The 14,142-nt window shown below is 54.1% G+C and overlaps 1 protein-coding gene across 5 annotated transcripts in view; it reads left to right on the top strand.

Annotated features, from left to right (window-relative positions):
* Positions 1 to 13,875, top strand: part of NFATC1 (nuclear factor of activated T-cells 1) — an 88,156-nt gene extending 74,281 nt beyond the window's left edge. For 3 of the 5 annotated variants that reach the window (XM_018039660.1, XM_018039662.1, XM_018039661.1), the window contains exon 10: positions 12,045 to 13,875. In XM_018039660.1, coding sequence (XP_017895149.1) covers positions 12,045 to 12,094 — 50 coding nt within the window. In that variant the 3' untranslated portion in view covers positions 12,095 to 13,875. Of the gene's footprint in view, positions 1 to 3,390; positions 4,711 to 12,044 lie in introns of those variants that run through there. The other 2 variants (XM_018039658.1, XM_018039659.1) reach the window with 1 other exon arrangement.

Genomic DNA, 14,142 nt, shown 5'->3' with positions numbered 1-14,142 from the left:
GAAGGGCCAGCACAGCTCGGGCATAGAGACGACCTATCCAGAAGCCACTGGAAGGCCTCAGTGATGGTCAGTCTGAGCTGACGCTAACTGTGAACAAATATCCTACCTAGCTTGTTCTCCACATGCTGGTTCTTTGGTTTTGCTTTTTTGTTTTTGAAGAGCTGTATCAAGGCTTCTTCAGAAATCAGATTTAGATAGAACATCTCTGGTGGGAGAGTGGATTAAGAGTCTGCCTGCCAGCGCAGGGGCACAGGTTGGACGCCTGAGCCAGGAAGGTTTCACAGGTCTCCGGCAGCTGCAGCACGCGCGCCGCGACTGCGGGAGCCCGTGCGCCTAGGGCTCGCGCTCCGGGACGAGGAGCACCACCGTTAGAGTGCGCCACAGCCCAGGCACCGCAGTGGAGAGCAGCCCCCATCTCTGCGACTAGAGAAAGCCTGCCTGCAGCAACAAAGACCCAGCGTGGCCAAAAATTAATGTTTAAAAGTGTTCTTCTGAAAGAAAAATCTAATTTAGATAAACAGAGAAGGAATTAATGCTAAGTTTCCAAGCTCTGCCCCAGAAGGAAGATCCTGTGAAGTTACTGTGGCCATGACTTCGCAGCTGGAGAACAAGAGCTCTGAGGCCTGCGGGGCCCAGACTCAGCCTTGGTGAGGCTCCTGAAAGAGAGTAATCCAACTTTCAAAGAGGACAGAAATCAATCGGTGTCTGCAGACTGCTGGCTCTGCTTGGGCATCGCAGGGTAGTCAAGGCACCTGACCGGATCAGACACCTCACCCCAGGGAAGTTAGAGTGCAGTCAGGGAGAGCAGGTTAAACAGTGTTTAAAATATAAGTAGCAATTCTGGGAGATAGAGCCGTGCTCTAGACCGCCACCTAGCAGCTGCCCGTGAGTCACAGAGGCTGGTAAATCCGGGTTTAGGTTTGGGACACTTAGAGGCCATTTCAGTAGAAGCAGAGATGGAGCAAAGCCTCAGGGGCTGTTGCTTCTCTGCCTCAAGTGGCATCTCTGGGTCACACAGGAAGTGCAGTGTCGTCAGCGTGGGGGACACATTTCTAGCCTTGGTTCCACGTCTGTCAAATGCAGGCAAGGTCAGCTGATGGAACCTCCTCCCGAAACCAGCCTGTGAGGCCCTCCGCGGGGAGGGTCCCTGGCCCCCCGTGCTGCCAGTCCTCAGTCTGGGCGACCTTTCCAGGTGCTGGAAGGAAACGCAGGGGATCCCCTGCCTGCTTCCCCAAGGGGTGTGGGACCTGGCCACGCCCTTCCGCGGGCTGCGACCTGAGACCTGAGACGGGGTCCGCGGGGCCAGGGTCGTGCGGCGAGGCCGCTCGTTTTCGTGGCCACCAGGGGCATGGCGTCATTACAGAGTCAAATAGAGTGCGTGTGTGCCGGTCCTGTTGATTTGATTTAGAGCGAGGAAAGCTCCAGTAATGTGCAATTACAAGAAACTTAATGGCCCTTTATACTGAAGGCAACTTCCATGGCACCTAATATACTTTGATGAATTACTCATTATGTGCGGTGTTGGAATAGCTTCTATAAAGATTAATAATTGGATAATCAATACAAAAATTCAATCTTGGTTTTTGCTTTTTTCCTACTCCAGGGTCAATATGTCCTGAAGATTATGGGACCTGTCTCATTTGCCCGAATTTTCTGCCTCCCTGCTTCCCTCTCTTTCTGATGTTTTCCAAATTAGGAGTTTAAGCATCGATTACCAAGTTGGTGTTGCACTTTTTTCTTCATGCCTTCTGTGGTTTTCTTGTTTTTTGTTTGGTCCAAATCTTTATGGATCTGATTTTTTTGGAATGAGCAGACAGGTTCTGCTGTCAGTGGGTTTTGTCAGCACTCATGTACTGTTGACCCTCCAGGTGGGCTCAGTGCCTTGAGGAGGTCAGGGGTTAGTGGGTGAGGCTGGCTGCGGGACTGAGTGTCCGGGTCACCCTGTGCAAGCTGGGCCTGAGCCAGGGTGGGGACGCAGGCAAACGTGATGGCTGTGGTATTCAGGACCTGCCTGGGGCCGGTGAGATTCTGGAGGGACTCTGGAGCCAGGAGGTTGGGCCTGCTGCCATGTAGCGGCTGTGCCTACGCCCTCGGAGACAAGGACATCCACCTCTCCATGCCCAGTGTGGGGGGCTCAGGGCTCCAAGACCGTTAGTTGACACTGAACTAGGGGCACTGCCCAGTGAGCAGGTGAGAGGTCCATCCCGGGACCCTGCCACCAGCCTCGCCCCACAGTGAGCAGCTGGAAGTTCTTAGCTATCTGTCCACGGACTACCCAGGGCCTGCGGCACAAAAACCTCTTCTCAGAGATTTGAACGATAGTTTAGAATATTCTGAAGGTGAGGAAAGCGTGCTTTTCTGTCCACAGGGATGTGGGCGTGGACTTCAGCACAGCAGCTCTAGAGACTTCTCTTCAGTGGCACCCAAAAGGTTTCCTGTCTGCCCCTCTTCCTGCCCCCTGGCCAGCCCAGGGCTCCCCGGACGTTCGTGGGTGCAAACTGAGTCCCTGGGGTCTGCTTAGCATGTCCGGTCCCTGGGATCTTGTTAGAGTGTTTGGTGGGCCTGGGTGGGGCTCGGGGTCAGCCCCTCTGAGCTCAGGTGGCACAGCGTCCCCGGGTGGCAGGAACACCGGGCCTGGGCCGGGTGGGGCAGGCGGCCTGTCCGAGCAGGGTGGTGGGGTGATGGCCCGGCAGGGTGCAGGCCCTCATGTCGCTGGTTGTCGTAGGGTGGTGGATGCTGGGTCTGCCTGTCCCCGGCTTCCCTCTGATCCTGGTGCTTGATCATGACATGGGACAGAAGGAGCAGGAGGCGGGTCCCTGGCCCCTCAGCAGGCTCCCCGCCGTGGGGGAGGAGAGAGCAGCGGCCACCCCCCTGCCCCGTGTTGCCGTTGGACGCGGTCGTCCTCTCCTCGGCCGTGTGTGGACGCAGTCACACCTGACAGGCCTACTGCTGATTCTCGGGGGACTGACAGCTTAGTTCAAGGTCATGGTTAGCTTTGAGGTGGGGTTTCTCTTCCTGCGAACCCAGGTCCCCCGAGCTTCCTTCATGGGCAGCGTCTTCTGACCAAACCTGGTGCCAGCTGGGAGGTTATGGATCCTCCCAGACTCAGTGTGAACCCGAGCGGTCCCAAGAGCCCCAGACTCGGAGCGGACACCTCTGACCTCACTGACCACCCCCTCTGCCCCACAGAGAAGGACCGGCCCCATGCTGGTTGTCGTGGGTCCAGGGATGCCTGCAGCCGGGAAGGGGGCCCGAGCTCCTGAAGCCAGGGACGGGGCACGCCTGCCAAACCCACAGCGGCTCCTTGTCCAGGCCCATTTATTCAATTTTACTTTTTAATTAAACGAGTCTCTTAATTTTTTTTTTTCCAACTGTTAATTGTTGGAATAGGAACTTCATCACTGGGGGAATGTGTCCCCCGGCGGCACAGAGCAGGCCCTGGAAAAGTGCTTGTCGGTGGTTTAATGACCCCAGTGAGCAACGCGGAGCGAGCTTGGCACGGGTGGAATAATGGCCTGGGCCACATGGAAGGCGTCCACCACACACCAGCAGGAGGCCGGGGCGAGCAGGGACCCCCCCGTCACGTGGCCCCCACTCCCCACGGACGCTGCAGTTTCCACACGGGCCGTTTGCATTATTTGGAGTAGTCAGGCTAAATGAGGAAGCAGCCATGGAGGCAGGACAATTATTCTGTTTTAATGGCTGGCAGCCCCACATAACAGAGGTGCCTGTCAGGGCCAACCCACATCCAGCTGGGAGGGTCATGTTTTATTAAAACCGTGACTGTTGTCATCCAGCCCCTCCGCTGTCCCATTCTCTCCTTCCAAAAATAGCAGGCCCCGTGGCAGTGGCTTATTATGATTAAAAAGATAAAAATAAGTGAAGGCTGAAATAGGTCCAGGACACCCGAGGTAACACGAGAACTTACTTTTTAATGAAACTTGAGAAACTGTTTTATTTTCCACCGCCTCACAAAGCATCTCTGGAAAAAAAGAAAAAGTGAAGAATGATTTCAGTGCTGCTGCAACTCTGCATTTTCAGAATTACGGCGGTCGTGATGCGCACGTGGCAAGGTCACCATTTTCAGCCCGGAGTCTGGCAGAGCGGCACCTCCTCAGGGAGGGGCAGGGTCTACGGGTAGACCAGACACGGTCACGCTGGACGCAGAGGCCGCTGGACCTGGGAGACTGACCAGTGCCCACCTGTGAGGGAGGTGGACTTGCCACGAGGTCGCCTCTTCTCAGGAAACTGAACACCCACACGCAGCCACACCTCACGCTTCCTGCACGGGGCACGCACTCCCCCGGCGCCTCTGCTCTCTGAACTGTGGCCTTAACCGTGTTGAATCACGGCTTAGCTCCAGCCCACAGAGATGCCCTTAATGACAGCTGAGTGTGCCTGCCTGTGTCCAGTACAAACGGGGACACATCCACCCCATTGGTGACGGAATCACAGCAGTGAACGTCCTTACATCTGCGAGGGCGCACAGCCACCAGCAAGGGCTTCCCTACCCGAGAATCACTAGGTTTGCAGGCAAGCACAGCAAACATGATCCGGAGACTTCCTAGAAGTTAGTTCCTTAAGAATAGATTTGGCTGAGACATTTCTGCTTCCGTCCACCTAAATTATCATCCTCTTAGGTTACATACTAACTTTAGCCAAAGGTGCATTTTCTGGGAAAGTTAGCAAATACTTTTTTAAATTACCTTTTAGTTATAGGAATGGGAAAGAATATCCTTCCTGTTTTGTTTTGCTCTTCAGAAAACTATTTTGGTTTTCTCTTAAAAATAAAAATGATTTTTGATGACTTGTCCTCTAGAAGGATGTGCGTTTTCCTGCCCCTTGGAGGAAGATGGAGTGAAGAAGAAATAGTTGCTCTTGTGCCATACATTTATTTATGTGCCATATTTAATTTGATCATGAGCTTTGACACAAAGTCACGACCTTCTTTGTTTTTATATTGCTCTTGTCTAAAGGACAGTGATGCTCTAAAGAACTAGTTCTCTTCATTAAAAAAGCAACATCACAGCTTGTTGTAAAACCAGAAACGGAAAAAATGACAGTGTCCCTGCTGGGCTGACTGGTTTCCTAAGTAGCAGTAGGTGAATATTGTTAGTTTTAAAAAATCCGTTTGATTCCTTATTGGAACTAACGTAACTATCAAAAAAGAGACGTTTTAAAGTGTATTGTATGTAGTTAGGTATGTAATTTGGAGAAGGAAATAGCAATCCACTCCAGTATTCTTGCCTGGAGAATCCCATGGACAGAGGGGTCTGGCAGGCTATAGTCCATGGGGTCACAAAAGGTCGGACATGACTAAGTGACTAACACACAGGGATGTAATTAGGCATTATATCAACAGATATGTTTTTTTAATTGACACAAAAGTATCATTTGTAAGGTATGGTCCTTCTCTGAGTAAGTTAACTTGATTTGAAGGCAAGGAGTAAACTGTGTGGTGAGGTTAACGTTGCTAAGCTAGATTCTTACTCTCTGAGCCTAAACCCAGGCCTGAGAAACCAGGGTGACAGCTGTGTGAAGACAGCCGGAAGCTCCTGACACCTGCTTCTCCTGGCCCTTCCCACCCCGAGCCCGCCGGGGCCCCTGCAGCAGGAGGGCAGAGCCCGCCGCCCGCGTGAACAGGCCGCTGTCCCGCCTGTCACTGTGGCCACGTCCAGCGAGAGGCCAGCGACAGTGCTGGTGTCTGTGACCCACTCAGGGACGTGGCGATGTCCTCGTTAACCTGAGACCTCCACGGGCACTGTTCTGACAGGACAGGGAGCCACGCGGGACGTCAGGAACGTGGAAACTGAGCAGAGGGGGCCGGTCCCGCAGCCCGTTTTGTGTCTCGTGGTTGAACCCAGACGTCGCAGTGGTTTTAGAGCAGGGCGGCCGCCCCTCACACAGCCGGTCGGGTTCTCTCTTACCGGCTGGCAGTCGGTAACTAAGTTCCCTGGCGGGCGCTAGCGCAGCTCTGCTCCCTCTGTGGAGGCCGGAGTTGAGGCTGATGGGGCCTCCTGAGCCACCGTCCCGCTGCGCGGACACAGACCAGACCCCAGGGCTGCCCTGCCGCCGGCCTCCCGGCGCAGGCTGCGGCGAGCTGGCCTGCGCGGTGAGGCGACCCGCGCGTCCCCTGCACCCCTGGTCCCGTCCACGGTGATCCGAACAGTAACCGCCCGGGGGCTGGGAGACGCTGCGTCACGCCTCGCCTGTCCCCCGCACACAGAACTCGAGCCCAGGAGGGGTCTGTTTCTCCATCTGACCAGACTGAGGAGTCGGCGATTCACGGGGCGGAAAGAGCCTCAGGCACGCCCGCGTCTTCACCGCGGGACCTTCAGGCCCCAGCGCAGGCCGCTCCCTCGGGAAGCTGGGGGCCGGGTGCGGACGCCCAGCAGCCTGTGCAGCCCTGGCCCCATCGCACTGTGTGTTCTGACCCTGACCACGTGTCGTCCTGTATCTCCCAGGGTCTCGGGGACCTGCTGGTGTCAGGACCCTGGGTTTTCCATCGTACTCATTCTTTCCTCTTTCAGAGCAAAGTGATACTACTATCACCACGTTCAAAGTCCCGATATTTAGAGTCAAACCCAGAAGCACACATATCGCGTCTTCACTTAGGGTAGGAAGTGGGGCACTTGGTGATAAAGTCTCAGACAGATAAGGTGCGGATGCTGGCGATGAGGAGCCACCTCGGGGCGGTGGGAGTGAGAGGTGACCATAAGCAGGAGGGACGTGTGATGGTGGGCAGCTGCCACTTGGATGTCAGACCTTAAAACCGGGCAGAGCCTGCTGGAGCTGCGAGAGCCAGTCAGGCCTGGAGCAGCTCTCAGAGGCCCCTGCCTGTCGGCGCCATTGCAGGCACTGCTGCAGGGGTGTGGTGCTGTTTCTGAGGCCACGCTGGCGGGCCCCTCCTGGCACTGGACCCGCACCCACAGCGCCCCTTTGAAGGCACCAGGGTCAGCTGCCCGCAGTGTGGGACCCGGGGCTGACTGCCCACGTGTGGCTCCTCCAGGTCAGAGGAAATGGTCACCACAGAGACCCTGTGGATTCCTTGGTCGCCTGCAACGTCTTTCTGTTAAAAAAAAAAAAAGTTTCTAAAGCACAGAAAAGCAATACAGGAAAAACGAAAGACAAAGTCTTTCTGGCTCAAACAGTGCACTGTGTGTGTATGTGTGGTGGTGGGTGGGTGTGGATTTTTTGTTTTGAAAACATGCCGCGGAAAAGGAGACAAGAGACTGTGGCCTCAGCCTCTCTGGCCTCTGTGTTCTGAGCACCTCTCGGGTGAGGACGGTGAGGGTCAGGGGCAGAGAGGGCCTGGCGGGGGCCGACCCTGCAGGGGGGCGGCGAGCAGGAATCCGCTGGTCTGGCTGCCAGGGTCCCTGCCCCTGTGTGCATCTCCCCGGCCTTTCCTACTTTCATAGTCGATACTGAGAAAGAGCAGGTCACACGGCCCGTGGAGCCCGAGGGAGCAGTCTCGAAGCTTCCAGACCCGTAGTGTGTGCAGGTGGCAAGGGGCGGCCCCAGGCTGAGGTCACCAGGTCAGGGTCTCAGCTTCTCGCCTTCTCTCAAGGGCCGGAATGGCTGAGCCTCCCCACCTTTACCTGAGTAGGATTGCTGCAGGATCAAGAATAATACACATGCAAGGGCTTAGCAACTAACCGTAGGAGTTGGGTAAATAGTTTGTTCACTCCTTATGATCTGTCTTGAGATCTGTAGTTGCATTCAGAAACCAAGAATCCAGAAACGTGGGAACATTTACTTAAAGGTCAGACGTTGAAAGGAGAGAAATATACAGAAACTACTCAGACTCACGATTCCTTTTGGGTTTGCTCTGTTCTCAAGATAGTCACCCAGAGCCCACGGGGGAAACCGCAGGGATGAGCCACGGTGTTTCAGCACAACAGGAGGCTCTGATGCCAGCTACTCTCAAAGCAGTGTCAAAAGAAAGCCAAATAGTTTACTTTAAAAGGACTTTTCACCTTATTAGTGAATTTGCACACTCACTTAGGAATAGCAGAGACATCTTTCTATGGTTTCAGGAAGGATATAGTTAACATTTACCAATGTCAGTCAAGTACAGGTGAAAACTACGCCTGTGCTTTGTACATATTAGTTTTGGTATTTTAAAGAAAATGCTAGCTTCCTTTTCACTCAATCCCATGTTTTACAGAGAGGTGGATTTGTGTGTGGGCATCAGATATACACATCCTGCGTCTATATCCCAGATTAAAACAATTCAAACGGCCACATTAAGTTTTAGAAAAAAAACAATTGTTTCCACCTCAGGAGCATTTTAGAGAAAAATTAAATATAAGGGAAAAAACCCTTCTTATTAAATTGTGGTATAACAGCTCACCACATCCTGTTGCAGGGACAATCTGACGTGAAGCTCAGCAAAGGTTCCTCTTTCAGTCCCCTCACGATCCGGGAGGGTCACATGTTACCTGCAGTTCAAAATACTTCTGTAAAGAAGAAAAAAACCTCTGTGTTGGTGGAAAAGCTGAATAAGAAGATGGAAATTATCAGTAGAGAGAAGACATTGTGGGAAACCGTAGGTGTCTTCGGCACAACCATATCAAAGAGAGAAAGCCACCCCCAAAATAACCCACACAGAGCCCCGGGGCCCGGCCTGATGCGGGCTCGGACCCATGACCTCACGGAGGGAAGATAGGAAGTCGTGGCTGGGAGGACCGGGGCCGGGACCCTATGCCCCGCTTCCCGCCCTCCATCAGGGCCTCTCTACCTCAGCCCTACCCTGACCTGGTCTGTCTTTATCCCTCTGTGAAATGGGGCCATCGTGGCTTCCCTGCAGGGCTCCTACCCAGACTGTGTCTGTGGAAGGGAGTGAGGTCTGAGCGCCCACCCTCAGCCCCGGGGACCCTTGTGGGAAGCGTCATCCACTGCGGATTGCTAGTCTTCCTCCTTTACTTTGGGCAGCTTCCTGGCTCAGGCCGCAGTGCTCAGGGAAGGTGCAGGAGGGTGTGTGGGGGTGGGGGGTGGTTCTTGAGTCTATTCCTAAGAGGAGTGACCCACTGCGACCCCAGCCTGCCCTTGCCAGTCATGGGCAGCGCCGGGTCCAGCCAGTGACTTGACGGGAAGCTCATCAGAGGCCCCAGCCGATGGCAATGGGCAGGAGCTCTGCTCCCACCCTGGCCCCTGAGCCTCTCCTGGGGGCTCCCCGTGGGACCATTCCTCGCTCATAGCAGAGCCCTGCACTGGCGTCCTCTCTGGGCCCAGAATGTCTGGGCTATGCCTCTTCACTACACCCCCACCCCCACCACGGGTGCCCCCTTAAAGGTTCAGGTGCCCCAGTAGGCAAAAGGGGAAGCCCACCGCTTAGGTTTCTTCCCCTTTTATCTTGTCAAACAGATGTTATTTTTCCTGTGGTCTCTCTAACCCTGAGTAAAGATTCTCAGCTACTCCGCTGGCTGCCTTACTAACCCTCAGAGCTCCCTCCCAACCCCTTCACTTTTACCCTCAGATGGGGAAAAAATGGAAACAGTGACAGGTTTTCTTAGGCTCCAGAATTACTGTGGACAGTGACTGAAGTCATGAAAGTAATAGATGCTTACTCCTTGGAAGAAAAGCTTTGATAAACCTAGACAGCATTAGAAAGCAGAGACATCACTTTTCAGACAAAAGTCCATATAATCAAAGCTATGGTTTTTCCAATAATCATGTACTAATGTGAGAACTGGATCATAAAGACAGCTGAGTACCAAAGAATTGATGCTTTTGAATTGTGGTGTTAGAGAAGACTCTTAAGAGTCTTTGGACAGTAAGGAAATCAAACCAGGCAATCCTAAAAGAAATCAACCCTGAATATTCATTGGAAGGACTAATGCTGAAGCTGAAACTCCAATACTTTGGCCACCTGATGCAAAGAGCCAACTCATTGGAGAAAACCTTGATGTTGGGAAAGATTGAAGGCAGGAGGAGAAGGGGACGCAGAGGATGAGAGGGTTGGATGGCATCAGCGACTGGATGGGCATGAGTTTGAGCAAGCTCCAGGAGTTGGTGAAGGACAGGGAAGCCTGGCGTGCTGCAGTCCATGGGTTGCAAAGAGTCGGACACGACTTAGCGACTGAACAACAACAATATTACCTCTCAGCTCTCACTCCCAGTTCCAGTCAGTATTTTTCAGCGATCTATTCCTGATCTTATTAGACTGCTCTGAGATTTCCATTTTCCTAAAACTGGGAAGGCAGAGCCGGACTCTGGGTAGTGTGACTGACCTCCACCCCCACCCCTTTTTAGGTGGGGTCGACCACTGTTCCCACTGTGAAATCTTTGCCTTGAGGCATGACAGCTGATTTCTGTTCTGGGATGGAGCTGGCCCCACTGCCTCCGTTACCCTTTTCAGTAGTAGCTGTCACCCAGTGGGAGAGACTCTGACCTGCGTGGCCCCAAACCTGCTTCTTTTCTCAGAAGTTTAGGCAGCCCCACCAGGCCCCTGGCCTTGGGTTGCTTTAGGACAAAATGAGGTGACAGTCAGGAAAGCGCCCCGTAAGCCTTCTGGTGACCAATGAGGACAGTGTGAACGGCTCTTCCGTGCCCGTGCTGCCGCAGGGCCCCCGCTGGCCCCCGCACATACGTGCTGTACCACGTCCATGCCGCCCCATCCCCGCCCCGCACCGCACGTACGCTCTCTACGCCCCTTGCGTCCGCACCCCTCTCCACTCCCCATGTAAGCTCTCTGTATGCTCTCTCTCTCTCTCATATGTTCCGCGTTGCCCTGGGGCAGAGACACCCTGCGTGCAGTTGAGGCCCATCCTGACCCTGACCAAGCCTCAGAGAGACTCAGGTCCTGTGGCTGTCTTTTGTCAGAAGGACCTTGCAGGGCAGCGCTCGGGAGAGGTGGATTAGACTTAGGAGCACAGAGGCCGAACCTGGAGGAAGCGGAGGAGCTGCTGGCGTGGCACGCCCTCCCTGCCCCGGGCCCTCGGGGACCCATGAGCCAAGGCAGGGGCATGTGGCCTCACCCACCAAGGGTTCACTGGCCGAGGGTCATGGAGGCAGCTGCCGCCTGTCCAGCGTTTCCCGCACGAGGCCAGGGCCATTGGCAGAGGACATGTGACCGCCTGTCGAACAGCCGTGTCAGTCCGGGCGTCACCCTATGGGCCACTGCCTGGCACCCCCAACCCTCACGTGCCCCGCCTCGGGAGGAGCCCGGCTCCGGGGTCCACAGGGCCAGCAAGTTCTGTTGTCGGTTCCCGTGACACAATTCCTGGTTCCCCACTGTGCTTTATTATTGTTATTCTTAAAAATACTTGGCGGGTAGGGGGGTGTTGAAAAGCAGTTTAGGGAAGGGAGTGGGCTCGGAAACGCGCCCCACTGATTGCTCTGGGAAGCCGCCCTCGGCCTGCCGGGGCCTCGGCAGAAACACACGGTTTATCTGGCGGCAGAGGGGAGCCCAGGCAGTTCCGTGACGCGAGCACGTCCCCACCTCTGAGCCCTGCGAGCAGTGCCGACAGCCTCCTGGTGACATTTCCCATCTGTGCCGTCGGGGGTGGGGGCGGACGGAGGGAGGTTGCCGGTCCCTCCCGAGGCCTCTGCCAGCTCCGCTCACTTCCTCCCTGGCTGCCAAAAATCACAGGCGATGGTGGACCCGGACAAGGGAACAGAGGTGAAGGAAGAGCCCCGAACAAAGGGAGGCTCAGGCCGGGCAATTAGCCCTCCTTCCCGAACTGCCCTGAGCCGACTGACCACGAGGCCGCTGCGAGGGGCCCATGGTGCGTGGACTTCAAGTGGTGCTTCCATGGCCGTGGTTTATCTGTTGGTTTTGCAAACCTGCGTGAGCACAGATGGCTCCCTGCCCCGGGTCAGCCAAGTACTGGCTGGTCTCGGCCCAAGTACTGGCCCTGCGGTCACAGCCCCGGGTCTGGGGCAGCTGTGTCCTGCTGGCTCAGGACTCATTCTCAGGGGACAACTTTTCACAGGCTGAACATAACTGACTGATGAGATTTCAGTCAGTTTCACGAGTTTATGTGGACTTGTGTGTGGAGTCCTGTCTCTCTGACGCTGTCTCTACTTTTGTTTTCTTTCAGTAAATGAGATAATCCGGAATGACCTCTCCAGCACCAACATCCACTCGTAGTTGGCAGCGTGGACTCTCAGAGGCTGCGTGGTGTCTATCTGTTCCACGGTGATGACTCTGAGTCAACAAACTAAATCCATACCTGGTACCACTGGGAGCTTCCACCGCAGTGAAGGCTCAGGTCACTTGTGCAAAGAAGTAGCCCAAGGAAGGAAGGACCGATCCCTCATCAGAAGGAAAGTCACCTCAAGAAGGAAACGAAAGTGGGTGGGTGGGGGGAGCGCGGAAGACAGACCTCGTGACGTTGCCCTCGTGGCCTCCACCCGGCACGGCGGCCTGACCCCGAGCCGCGCCCTCCAGGAGCCCGGGATGTTTCAGTGGAAGTGCCTCGTTTCGGCCGACCGCAGCGGCTGGGCACCGTGGACTCAAGCGCTGACTCGGCCACCAGGAGTGCATTTGCAGGAGCAGAAGCTGTAGGCCGTTTCGTCACGAGGCTTCATCCTTTGTGTCAATTACGAGAATACTGGAGGACTGGGCATTGTGAGGAAGACCTGCCACGTCCCTGCCTTCTCACCTCCTCCTGGGCTGTAACATGCAATTCTGTTGCCTTACTCACGTGTTTCAGAACTGCTCCAAAGTGTCATCTCAGATCTCCTGACTGCCTTCCCTCCCCTGTGTTACTCAGACCACAGGGTTGTTCATTGTAGCATGTTAGGATTTTGTTTTTAATCTGGCTTCAGACATAGCACAGGTAAGTTGAATAGCACAAGATAGGTTACTGGGCAAAAAGAGAAATCTCTCTGTCTTGGGATAGGTCTCGCATTTGCATGTGTGTACATATATAGGCGTATATTTATGGTGAACATAACCGACGTGGCGACATTCAGTCTCTACCCGGCAAGGGCGTCCGCGTCAGCAATAACCAGTATCGGTTTTGGAAAATACACCCGAGGCTCAAAATCCAGCTCCCCACAGCCACGTCCGTGGGGACGCCCCCAGCCCCGGGAGGTCTGCGTCTCGGGTCTCCTGCAGTTAACCAAGCACTTTAGAACCAGGAGAGGTGCATCCATGACATCGGCTGTTACCAAATGGCAGAATTGGAAAGAAACTGTAAATAGTGTTACAGAAGGCGTGTAATATATTTGTTCCGCTGTAAGATCATTCTTTCACAAAAGCCTTGTAACTGCTTCATCTGAGGAAACCATTACCAAAAACAGCGTTTTCCTATGTGGTGACTGTAGTGTTTCCAGACTAGTTGCTGTTAACATAGGTTAGTGTGAGCTTTACTACTGCATTTTGTACCCATAACAGCTTATTGCGCTTTATTGCTGGCTGTGACCTGTTGTTTCACATAACCAAAAAGCATGGTTTAATGAAAACACCTTTAACCTGATAACTGTGCCTTAGGAACTCACGCCCCCTGCTGGAACGTGGCCGAATCGCACCCTCGGGGGAGGTGACGCATCCTGTCCCCAAACTCAAGCGTTTCCGTGGAGAAGGCGTTCTCCCACGGAATTATTTTTAAAATGTTGTTCTGTACAACTATGTCTTACTTGTTTTTTAAGTCACAGAAACGAAATCCTGAAAGCCATATTTGTAACATTTGCACATTACTGTGAAGAGCTGACGGTATATGGCTTCCTGTACATAGCACCCCGCCACCGCCCCGCACCCCTCATCCCGCCTGGAGCCCCTTCCTGCATTTAGCCTCCTAGGAATTGCATGAGACGTTTCTCGGGAGACCGTCCTACAGAAAGGAGATGTTTGATACTGTGTTAGCTCTCTTTGTGGGTAGAAAATAGATCCAATAAAGCAATATTTTTCTTTTTTTTTTTGCTGGACCATCTTAGTCAGACTGTGATTCATTCCACGCATGGAAAAATCCTCTTTGTCCTTAAGCGTGTTTTCTGCTGTAGGTCCGTGTTTGTAGAAGGGCTTCCTGTCGTCCAGCTACGCGCGTGAGGTGTTTTCTCACCTCCTTACACATCAGGAAGGCCACCCTGGGAGGCGTGGATGTGAGCGGCCTCCCCAGCGCTTAGATGGCATATCAGAAATGCTTCTCCAGGCCCCGTGGAGAGGACCTCCACTTCTGGCAACGTTTCTGTCCG

Source organism: Capra hircus, chromosome 24 (genome assembly GCF_001704415.2).
Source record: "Capra hircus breed San Clemente chromosome 24, ASM170441v1, whole genome shotgun sequence".
In the NCBI taxonomy this organism is placed as follows: Eukaryota; Metazoa; Chordata; class Mammalia; order Artiodactyla; family Bovidae; genus Capra; species Capra hircus.
This window is presented reverse-complemented; position numbering and strand designations above follow the sequence as displayed.